This window comes from Panthera uncia, chromosome A2 (assembly GCF_023721935.1).
Source record: "Panthera uncia isolate 11264 chromosome A2, Puncia_PCG_1.0, whole genome shotgun sequence".
NCBI lineage: Eukaryota > Metazoa > Chordata > Mammalia > Carnivora > Felidae > Panthera > Panthera uncia.
In genome coordinates, this window is record NC_064816.1 from 35,614,941 (window position 1) to 35,627,124 (window position 12,184).

At 44.0% G+C, this 12,184-nt stretch overlaps 1 protein-coding gene across 2 annotated transcripts in view; it reads left to right on the plus strand.

Annotated features, from left to right (window-relative positions):
* Positions 1–10,081: 10,081 nt before the first annotated feature.
* The window catches only part of MITF (melanocyte inducing transcription factor), a 219,744-nt gene continuing 217,641 nt past the window's right edge, over positions 10,082–12,184 (plus strand). For both annotated transcript variants that reach the window (XM_049640880.1, XM_049640881.1), the window contains exon 1: positions 10,082–10,362. In XM_049640880.1, the coding sequence (XP_049496837.1) occupies positions 10,259–10,362 (104 nt within the window). In that variant the 5' untranslated portion in view covers positions 10,082–10,258. The remainder of the gene's footprint in view (positions 10,363–12,184) is intronic.

Here is a 12,184-nt window from a genome sequence, read left to right on the forward strand (position 1 = left end):
GATTATCCCCTTTTTTGTAAATTAGGAAACTGAGAATTAGGGTGATTTAGGCATCCTACCGACCAGGCAATAAGTGGTAGATGTAGGGTTTGAATCCAGCCACTGTGCCTTTCTGATGCAGAAAAGAAGGTCAGACCATTGGTATACATTTTAACTCTATTTTTTGCCTAGATTGAACAAACTTTGGAAACCCTTAGCTGGATCAGTCAAGTAGTCGGTCCCAGTATGTGACTGGCACGGAGTAAGTACTGTAAACTATACTTCAATTAAAAAAAAATGAGAGGGGCGCCTGGGTGGCTCAGTCGGTTGAGCGTCCGACTTCGGCTCAGGTCACGATCTCGCGGTATGTGAGTTCCAGCCCCGCGTCGGGCTCTGTGCTGACTGCTCAGAGCCTGGAGCCTGTTTCGGATTCTGTGTCTCCCTCTCTCTCTGACCCTCCCCCGTTCATGCTCTGTCTCTCTCTGTCTCAAAAATAAATAAACGTTAAAAAAAAATGAGAGACTGAGGTTCCTGGGTGGCTCAGTTGGTTAAGTGTCTGACTCTTGATTTTGGCTTAAGTCATGATCTCAAGGTTTGTGGGTTCAAGCCCCGTGTTGGGCTTTGAGTTGACAGTATGGAGTCTGCTTAGAATTCTGTCTCCCCCTCTCTCTGTCCCTCTCCTGCTTGCACTCTATCTTTCAAAAAAAATTTTTTTAAATGAGAGAAAAAAATGAAAAGAAACAGATGTTTCCTAAGTGAATAAAGAATTAAAGATTAATTTATTCTATTTATTTATTTATTTTGCAAAAATTTTGTATGAAGCACATTATGTGGCATGCCCTGGCTAATGGTCTGTGTGTCTTACAAGTATTAATTCTTTTACTGTTTTGTAACTGTCCCCTGATGTCCACTCTAATTCATCTCTAAAAGGTAAGTCGCTGGGGATATTCCCTTCTTCACTTGCCTTGAGGCAAGCTGGAAGTTTTCTATTTTTCCAAGTACTTGACTTTTGCCCCCTGGGGCTTGATATTTTAGCATCTTACTTTTGCAAATCAATTCCACAGCAGTACTGCTGAACTCTTACCCCTACTGGATTTGGGGGTGGGGGGGAATGAATGTATTTCCTTCTGTAACCTAACAAATGAGTCCTTGTTTTGTCAAACTTTCAGACAACTTTTTGGGTTAATGTGGATGGGAACATCAAAACCCTTGAGGTTTACCTTGTAAACTTCATGACGGGAAATGTGCATAAATCGTGGTTTATTTCAGTTTCTCTTTTTAGTTTCTTTAACAAGTGCTAAATAAGATTCATTCAGTTATTTTCTGGCATGATATTTCTCCAAATCACCCGTTAGCAAGTCTGAACGTGTCTGCTTGTTGTTCTAATGAAGAAATCTCAGCCTCCTTATCAGCAATGCCTCTGGGACACAGGCTAAATTCTACTGTGATAAATCAATTTAGACTGGGAGAGAGTCCTAGTGATGGAAAGTTATTTCGTTCAATCAATATTTGCCTGATGAACAAATGGACACTGGAAAACTTAAGTTAAAAATTCCATTTTAATTTGTATTATCTTTGCTATTATAAAAAGGAACAGTGTAAATTTGCTAGAAAACATATTTTCTTTTACTTGATGGCTAATCCATTTGTTTATTCAACAGTTATTGAGTATCTATTGTGGGCATGGTCCCAGCCCTCAGAGGGCTCACAGTTTGGGCAAGGGCAGGGGTGTGTTGGGTCTGTGTACCTGTTGGTGATGATAGTGGGGTAGTAGGGTTGGAGGGGGGGATTTGTATAAAAAGTTAAACAAATAAATATAATGTGGTATATTGCAGATAGTGTATTTGGGGAACTTAGGGATGGGGCTTCTAAATCAATATGGGGGCCTGGTGAGGGTTGGTAGGGTACAGCAAGACTTCCTGATGAAAGTAACATCTGAACTGTATGTTAAGGTTAAAGATGTGTTTGGGGCAAAAGAAGAAGAGAAAGGCACTCTGGACAGAGAAACAGTCTGACCTATTCCAGGAGCTCCAAACAGTTTGGGGTTGGTGAAGCTACTTAATATGGAAGTTAGAGAGTGATCTGAGAGGAGGAAAAGGGTGTGGGAGAATCCAGGGCCTGAAGAGCTGGGTATCTAATATTAAAGAGCCTGGTCTACATATCTGTAGCAGTGGGGATCCTAAAATGCCTTAAAATAGGGAAAAGACAAGATGAGGTTTGTGTTCTAGAAAGATCTCTCTTGGCAAAAGTTCAAAAACCTGTGCTTTTTGGTGTAGCAATTCAATCTCCAGGCAATTGGTGTGAATGGGAGTAAAGATTTAGCCACTGAGAAAGAAGTGAAATGCTCTTTATCTCTAATAGTAAACAATTGAAAATAGTCAAAAGGTTCAACAATGCAGACATTAGAAAAATAAATGTAATAAATTTGAAAATGGCAAATGTGTTTTAGAAACATTAAAACGAGGTTTTAGACAAGGAAAGCTATTCATGATACATGAAAAGGAAAGGTGTGACCAAGAAGTGGTATATTCAGTATTACCTTTTGAATATTTACTGAGACTGTACATACATATATATCTATATAATGAATATATTGAACATTGAATGACATATACTTAGGTATGGGTATCGCTGGAGAGTGGTATTATGGGTATTCAAAAATGTTTTTCTTTTATTTATCTGCATTTTGTAAGTTTTAAATAATAAATCTTTTTACTTATCCAATAAGAAGATAACTTTAGGGGCACATGGGTGGGTCAGTTGGTTAAGCGTCCGATTTCAGCTCAGGTCATGATCTCGCAGTCCGTGAGTTCGAGCCCTGCATCAGGCTCTGTGCTGACAGCTCAGACCCTAGAACCTGTTTCAGATTCTGTGTCTCCCTCTCTCTCTGACCCTTCCCTGCTCGTACTCTTTCTCTCTCTTTGTCTCAAAAATAAATAAACGTTAAAAAAAATTAGAAGATAACTTTAAAATATTTTACATAGAAGCCAGTAACATTTGGCTACTTTGGTAGCTGTTTAGAGGAAGACAAAAAAAGCAGGAATGCCCTTTCTGGAGTATGTATTCCATCTTTTGGAACATTTTGTATTGTATTGCTTACTCTAATTCCTGTGACTTCAGATACCTTGGAACGAGAATGTACAGCATGACCTTTATTGATTGTTCTGTATTGGGTTTGGAGTCACCAAGTTCATACCAGGGTCAAATCACTCTTCCACCATTGCTGTTGTATTTGTGAGGTGAGAGCTACTTGGTGCCATTGGCTTGTCTTTAGGGTCTATTAGCTACAAAAGGCACTTTTTTGGTTTGAGTCTCTCCTCGATCAAATTTTAGCCACCCTCATCTGAATCTTCTTCTCAAATAGGCCTTGACTTTTGGGCTTCCATTTACATTGACCAATTTTAGCAACAATCCTGTCAAGATGGTTTGGCCATCATCCCCATCCTCCATATCCGATCACCTTCCTTATCTCCCATCCCTCCCCTTGCCTGCCTCAGGAAGAATCCTATTAGGTCAGTTTAGCAAAGAATTATGCTATGCCTAACCATAAGAGACTCTTAAATACTGAGAACAAACTGAGGGTTGATGGAGGGGTGGGGGAGAGGGGAAAGTGGGTGATGGGCATTGAGGAGGGCACCTCTTGGGATGAGCACTGGGTGTTGTACGGAAACCAATTAGACAATAAATTACATATATATATATGTATATATATGTATGTATATATGTATGTATATATATATATATGTATGTATAAAAGAATTATGCTACTCCTTTAATACCCACCCACCACCTTCTATGTCTACCTCACTTATGTTCTGCTTCTTGACTAGAAATCCCAACTTTTCGTGGGGCATGTGGGTTGCTCAGTTGGTTATGTGACTGGCTCTTGATTTCAGCTCAGATCGTGATCTAATGGTTGTGAGTTCGAGCCCTGCCTGGAGCACACACCACCTATCCCTGCCCCCCACCTTAGGCTCCACGCTTACAGTGCAGAGAAACTTGGTAAAAATGTAGGTTCTCAATCTCTACCCCTTCAATATCTTGATTTAGTCGTTCTGCTGCTGGGCTTGGATATCTGCATTGTAATGGCACCTCAAGCGATTCTGATGGACATGGATCATAGACAACCCTTTGAGAAGAGCACACCACTTTCCTCTCCTGGTCTACACAGCATATCACCCTTCCCTCTCCCTGGGCCCCTGTCCAGTGGCTCTGGAAAACCATGGTAGACAGTACTCATAAAAACAATATATTTAGAAGACCAAGATCCAGAGACTCCTGAGGAGCAATAAATGACCACAAGGTGGTCTGTGGCACCTCTGAAGTTGCAATGGTATTTGAGCATGTTCTCTTTTCTGGCAAAAAAGTGTACAGCTTTCAGATTCTCAAAGAAATCCACTATCCAAACATTAACCCTGCAAAGCCATGAAGCAGTTTTATGCCTTGAAAATTAATTATCTTCCCTCTTGATATGTTTCACGTCTGAGCTTTGTATAGCTTAGATTGTTTTTCTCCGAGCACGCCCATGTCTGGGCACATAGTCTACTGCCTTGGCAGATGTAGGAAGGACATATACTGGAAGGGTAGTGGTGAAGACTTTTCTGTTGAATGCCTCATTCCCTTCTCCTCTATTATCCTTTTCCTTAGCATTTTTCTGTCATTTATATTGTTCTGGGCCTTTTTGCCTTCTTTTTGAAGTAATTGAACTGGCTTCTTCTTTTGAAGTAACTGAGCCTGAGTGGTTCCGTTGATTGAGCGTCTGACTCTTGATTTTGGCTCAGGTCATCATCCCAACCTCATGGGATGGAGCGTCAGCTCCACGCTGAGCCTGGAGTCTGCTTAAGATTCTCTCTCTCGGTCTCTCTGCCTCTCTCCCATGCTCTCTCTCTCTCTCTGTCTCTCTAAAAAATAAACAAAAATTATGTAAATCGACAGCCTCATTCGTGTTCAATCCTGTGCTCATTAAAATATGCTTCAAATAAGAGAAACACAAGTTGAAAAGGGGGGTAGCTTTATGTGTTTCTGTCTACATAACTGAATTTTTTGCTCCTAGGGAGACTGCAAAATGGTGGGTTTTCTTTGTTTGTTGTTGTTGTTGTTGTTGTTGTTGTTGTTGTTTTTACCTTAAGTCTCTAAAGTAGTGAGAGAGAAACAGGGTAGGGAATGGTTTTGGGTAGCTAGCATCCTTGCAGTCAGAGGTCAGAGGTTGGGCACAAAACCTAGGTCTGCCAATTGCATCAAGCCTTGACCTTGGACAGGACAACACCTAGGTGAAGCAGCTGGGACTCAGCCTAATCCCTTCTGGTGATGGGCAGTTGTGGCTATATCCAGTTCCCAGAGGCAGCATCTCGACAGTGTGCCATGTTCAGTGTCAAAGGCACAAGCTGTGATGTTTCGTGACAAAGTGTTATCGGTGGTGGTGGCTTCACTAGCCCAGTTGTATGGCATAGATTTTGGAGTTGTTCCTGGTTGCACAACTTCTGCGCCAGGTCCTGCAGCCCTTCCAGAAGGTCTGGGGTTACTCAGTCTACTTTCAGTGAATTGCTTTCTGCTGAAATCAACCATCTCCTGTTGCTCTTGGATGTTTCCTCCGAACATACCTTGAGCAGCTTTGCTTCCACATCTTCCTCATGTCCCGTTTCTCCTTTTCAACGACATGTTTTTTAAATCTAACTTTATCAGCAATGGTATACCATTTAAAAAATCATTCTGACTGTTCCCTTTTTTTCTGTTTATTTATTTATTTATTAAAAAAATTTTTTTTTAACGTTTATTTATTTTTGAGACAGAGAGAGACAGAGCATGAACGGGGGAGGGTCAGAGAGAGGGAGACACAGAATCTGAAACAGGCTCCGGGCTCTGAGCTGTCAGCACAGGGGCCCGATGCGGGGCTCGAACTCACGGACCGCGAGATCGTGACCTGAGCCGAAGTCGGCACTCAACCGACTGAGCCACTCAGGCGCCCCGCTCTGTTTATTTTTTAACATGGAGATGTTAAAATGTACGCAAAGGTACAGAGAGTTGTATAGTAAACTTCCAAAGCACATTACCCAGTTTTACCATCTTATTCACATTTCCGCTCTCTTTTTCCCACTTTATGGGGGGGATAGTATTGTATGGAGTATTTTATGGCAATTCCCAGACATCATATCATCTCACCCATAAATACCTTATATGTATGTCTGACTATCAGATAGGAACTTCGAAAATAAGATAAGCACGATGTCACTATCACACCTAATAAAGTTAACAATAATTAAGAAAATCTTTTTTATGTTTATTTGTTTTTGAGAGGAGAGAGAGAGAGAGAGAGAGAGAGAAAGGAAAGACAGAGAGACAGAGCACCAGCCAGCGAGGGGCAGAGAAAGAGGGAGACACAGAATCCGAAGGAGGCTTCAGGCTCTGAGCTGTCAGCATAGAGCCCGACGCGGGCTCAAACTCACGAACTGTGAGATCATGACCTGAGCTGAAGTTGGACACCCAACCGACAGAGCCACCCAGGCACCCCAACAATAATTTTTTAATATCATCCAATTCCAGTCCATGTTCCTACACTTCTAGTGTTCTCCAAAATGAATTTTGACAATTGGTTTGTTCAATCAGACCCCACATAATATGTACACGACATATGTGGGTGATATGATATGTCTGTTTTCCCAATTTGTTTTCAAAATTAAATATAATTCACATAGATCTTATGTATGTCTCTTACTTCTTTAAAAATCTATAGCAGTTCCTCCTTTCTCTTTATTTCATGCTATTTATTTTTTGAAGTATTTCCCAATGTCTTGTAGAATTTCTCAATTTCTTTGTTTGTCTGAGTGCAACCTCACATGTTCCTCTATCTCCTTTCCCCCCCTAAATTGGTGGTTAGATCTAGGGCTTGATTAGATTCAGTTTTCATGTTTTATGTCCTATATTTTTCTCTTCTTTATTTTTCTTCACTTTATTTATTTTTAATATCTAGCTTAGTCACATCTCCTCCAAGAATTCTTCACTTTATCTCCACCTCTGCCCTCGGTGGTGGCTCCTTTCTCAGACACATGTAGCATTTACCTATCTATTTATTTATCTATCAAAGCATTTTCACTTCTATTCTTAAAAAGGCAAGGACTAGGTCCTGAGTGCAGAGATCATGTATGGCTCAGAACTGCTATTTTTCTCCGTATCTAGCACATAATGTGGCTGACACAGAGTAGGTGCTCCATAAATAGTTGTTGAGATAAATGGATATGAAAGTCCAAATCATAGATCAACTATCAGCTGCTTAGTACTTGCCGCCTTCTATGTGGTTTCTCACTGGGTTACAAGCCTTGACTCAACTCCTGGACTATGAGTCTCTTGAGGGCAGAGAGGAAGTCAAATACATTCTTGTAGTCTGGTTACTTAACACTATGCTCTGTTTATGACCAACGCATGTACAATGTGTCTTCAAGTGAGGACCCTTTCACATTTATCCTTGCTGTTGGATTTTTATAAGCTTAAATGAGAGGTGCGTGTGACAAGCATGAGCAAGAGTAAAATATTACATAAATGTAGGTAAGTGTGACAATAATAATCTTCTGTACTTCTTTTGCTCTTGTACTCTGAAGAGACCCAATCTCTGTTGAAATGTATGAAGATATTGACTTTCATCACCTTTTTATTTAAAAAAAATTTTTTTTAACATTTATTTATTTTTGAGACAGAGAGAGACAGAGCATGAACGGGGGAGGGTCAGAGAGAGGGGGAGACACAGAATCGGAAGCAGGCTCCAGGCTCTGAGCTGTCAGCACAGAGCCCGACGCGGGGCTCGAACGCACAGACTGTGAGATCATGACCTGAGCCGAAGTCGGCCGCTTAACCGACTGAGCCACCCAGGCGCCCCTCATCACCTTTTTAAAGAAAAGGTATCTAATCCTAGGGTTTAATTCATTCATGAAGAGGGATTACAGGGCCATCTACCAGGGGGCCAACTTTTTATCATGTGGATTAATGGTATGGCCATCCCTCAAGATGGGCCATCTATTTAAAGGAGTGAAAAGCTTTTAGGGTGATTACTCAAAGGTCTTTTGGTTGCAACTGACAAAAACCTAAAGCATAATAGTTTCAGCAAAAAGAAAAGAGTTTTGGATTCATATCTCTGAAAAGTCTAAGGATATCTGCTTCTCTGATTGTTGATCTTATCTCACTGTCTCATTTTTGGTCAGCTTTCCAATGTGGCCATAAGTAATTAGCTTTAGGTTGTCTATGTTTGAACACCAAGCTTCCACAAAACAGACAGTCTTTCCCTGTTGCCCTGTAGAAAGGTTCAAAGGAGAACTTTTAATCATGGTACTGTCCTGTGTCCATCCCTAAAGGAATCACTGTGGCTAAGGAAAAGGGGTCATTCATTGGTCAGGATTAAATCACATACCCACTCTCACTGGGTGGTAGATGGCGCTCTAAATGACAAATGTGTCACATGTGACGGAAGAGGAGTTTTCCCCAACTCAGAGTAGGATGAGACTAGAAGAAAAGGTGCAGGGGAAAAATAGCAGCTGTATGTGCCTCAGGGCAACCTCAGCTCAGAGCTCTGTAGCCTACAGATCCCTCTGGAAGGTGCACTTGTCTGGTGGTAAGTTCAGGGCTCTTAGTTTTCTTGATAGTTTTTTCCCCTTCACGTTTGGTCCCTTTGGTCTAATAGGTCACTACTTGATATGAGTGCCATAATGGGCTGTTCCATTTCAGTTCTAAAGACGTTACACAGTGCAGTTCTAACATGAACTTCTTGATAGCCTTTAAGGGGTCAATGGAATTCTGGGAGATGCCCAATCATTAATCCAAACTTCTTAGAATTTTATCCTAGCATGATCATTTAGTTTAATACTTCTGGAAGGAAAAACTCACAGATGAAATGTTAGTCTGAACGGAATATGTTTAAGATATTATTTATTTTTAAGATATTTACCTTAAAGAAAAATAAAAGAATGACCAGGAAGCATCATTTTTAAAGACTACACATCACCTTCCCTTGCATTTGACCTTGCAACATCTTCAAAAACAGGTTTGCTAATCTCCTCTTTTACAGATGAAGAAATTGAGGCTTCTAGGAATCAATGACATGCCCAAGATTACACAGTGCTTTAGACAGGATTTCAGGATTTCACCTCTGAGTCTCATAACTTTAAATACCACCCTCTCTCTACTGCCTCCCTGATGCCTTAAGACATTTTTTAGAAGAAAGAACACATTCTACTGGAAGTAATCAGAGGAAAGGTCTGGAAGTAAACATGAGCCATAACTGAGCTTTTTATTCTGTTACCTAAATGAGTGATGGGAAGCTCAGGTGGGAGGATGACACTCATACAGTTTACGCACCCCCAAGTTCACTCCTGAATTGTTAGGACAATCTTGTTTGAACTCCCAGACAAGTGAGAAATTAAAAGCAGACAGTGACGACTCTGTTAACTTGGTGCCTTTTAAATTAACCGGACCTTTCAAGTGCTGCTTTAGATTAAAAGTGGCTAATTGGATAAAGGGAGCAGAGCCACTCAGCTGGATGGATAGTATTGTAAAAGCTCAGACTGAGTTACAGAAAAGGAACGCACAAGAATAATTTTTACGATAATGTTTTAATTATAAAGTGAAGGCAAATTCCTCCACTCTATTCCAATCCGAGGACAAGGTAATATGTCACCGCGGCGCTGAAAAGCATACAGGCTGATAGATAGTTAGGTCCTTTTATTTTAAGGCAGGCTTGAAGGCAAAAACTTTCTAGTGCCAAAACCCTTCACGATTAAAAAAAAATTTTTTTTTTAAAGGATTTGGCGTGCCCTCGCAAATATCTGCACAGGGAGTAGGGCTGACGGTAGGAGAGCAAGGCTGAGGCCATTCTTATTAATATTAAATAGCCACGTCCGTATCCTTGAAGCAAGAGAGGAGAGAGGAGGGAGAGGAGCTGCTGACATTGACAATGAATCCAAACAGGAGTTGCAATAGCGGTGTCCACCACGTTGCCTCTGCCCCCGCCTGGCCTTCTGGGAGTTGTAGTTTTCACGGGAGCGGCTCCCCTGGAAAGCCAGGAACGCCCCGTCCGGACCGAACTACAGATCCCAGGCTGCGCGCGGCCGCCCGCCCCTCCCTCCCGGGTGCGAGTGTAAACTCGCCGCGCCGGGGCGGGTGGCCGCGCGCGGGTAAGCGGGGTGAGCTGGGCACTGCGCGGGGGCACACCGCTCGGGGGACCCAGGCCCCGCCACCTTCCCTCCGCCCCAGGCTCTGTTCTCACTTTTGAGCAGTGGAAGGACGGGAAGCGGGAGCCATGCAGTCGGAATCGGGGATTGTGCCGGATTTCGAAGTCGGGGAGGAGTTTCACGAAGAGCCCAAAACCTATTACGAACTCAAAAGTCAACCTCTGAAGAGCAGGTGAGTGGTGACAGCTGGAGGGAGGCGCGGAGCGCGGCTGGGGGCCCCGTGCCCCACACCGTGGGGCGAGGAAAGCCGGTTGTCCGGGCTCTGGGACAAGGACCCCGTGTCCTTGCCCGGGGGCAGAGGGCGAACTGCCCCCGCAGTTGGGGGGCCGCGTCCGCCCGGGCGGTGCGCCGCCTGGGGCTCCGTTCAAGTGCGCTGCGGGGGCGTCGCAGGCAGCCTACGACCGCCGGCCCAGGTGAGGGGTCCCTGGGCACTGCATACTGGCCGCTGAGACCGGGTGGGGGCAGGGGAGCGACCGGGCGAGCAGGTGGGGGAGGAGGAGCGCGGGAACCGGACGCTGTCCCGGTGGGAAGGAGGAAAAAAGAGTTTCTAGTGAACCTCTTTTCTGAAGATCCCGGCGGGCTGAGTACTCGGAGAGGGAGTGCTTGGGGTGGATTGAAACGCGACGTTGATGGAAGCAATTAATTCTTTGGGTCTCCTCCTCGGAGTCGGGCTCCTCTGGGAAAGTCCGCCCCTGGCCGCCTCCAGGTGATGTTTCCCGGAGCCCCGCCTCTCACCTTGCCCACCCGGGCACGGCGGCTCGGGAGGGTCGGGGGCAGCGGGTGGGCGTGTCACCTCGTTCAGATTAAACAACTCCCTGGGCACTAGAGTCCCATTCAAATCCAGGCCTTCCCTGGAGGGAAAAAAAAGAAGCCTCGTAACTGGAGGGTATTGGGACAGACCTGCTTGGCAGGGCCCCTGCTTGGCAGCGACACGCGTTTAATTTGCAGGGGAGTTCAAAAACTTTTTGGAGAGAAGTGAAGACACCCGCTGGTCTGGCGCCCCACCACCTCTAGTGCCCATTTCTTATGCTACCTCCGTTCCCACTCCGTTCTGTCGGAACGGGTTGGGTATCTTTCTTTCTCTGTCCGGGGGCCGCTCCAGACATTTCCCGTGTTTACCAAGAGGGACATGGTCATTGGAGGTTGTGATAGTAGAGAAGGGTTTATGTCCACCCCTCTCAGTTCTGAAATAAGGTGAAGCTATAGCTGGAGGGTTAAGCAGTGCTTCTGCACACCCATCTCAAACCTTCCTGCCTGCCCCTCACGTGGGTAAAGTCAGGGTGAACGGACCTGGCTGGCAGAGGGGGAGGAGGGTTCAGTAATCAGGGTGAATGAAGAGAAGGACAACTGGCCGGGGGGTGAAGTAGTACATAGTCCAGTCTTTGCTTCTGGGGTGCACGGGGCTCCTGTTTGCTCTAGCCGCAGGCAGAGCCAGGTTTGTTTCCTTCGGGGCTGTGTCAAGACTCTGAGTCCAAGTTGGGGAAGAAAATCTGGGAACGGCGTATCCACTTCCCTGGGTTGCTGAAGCAGCCTCTTTGCAGTCGCTTCACAGTGATTGGAAGGAAATGCAGTTAGATGCCTACAAGCAGCCTTTAGTTGATGGTTTCTCTTCATAATGGCTGTTTTGTGTGTGAGAGGAGATTGTGTGTGTTGGGGGTGGGGGGTTTTGAGTAATATTGTGTGAAGGGTATTGTTGGTTATGCTCATTGGGGCTTTATGTGCATTCGGCTGAAGGGACCAGTGTTTTACTGAGCAGTCTCTGCTTTTGCTTCTATAAGCAAATGCTTACATGACCAGAATGAGGGAGTGAGTGTTTGAGTGTGTGTCTGTAGTCCTGAAAGAAATGAATTAACCGGACTGTTTGGAACATTTTTGATGGGAGCTGATACATAACATTAAATGAGTTTGAGAGAGTGAGGAAAATACCATCTGGAAAAACCCAAATGAGTGCCATGAAACTCATGTTGAAGGATTTGGGCCTGTTCTTTTTCAGA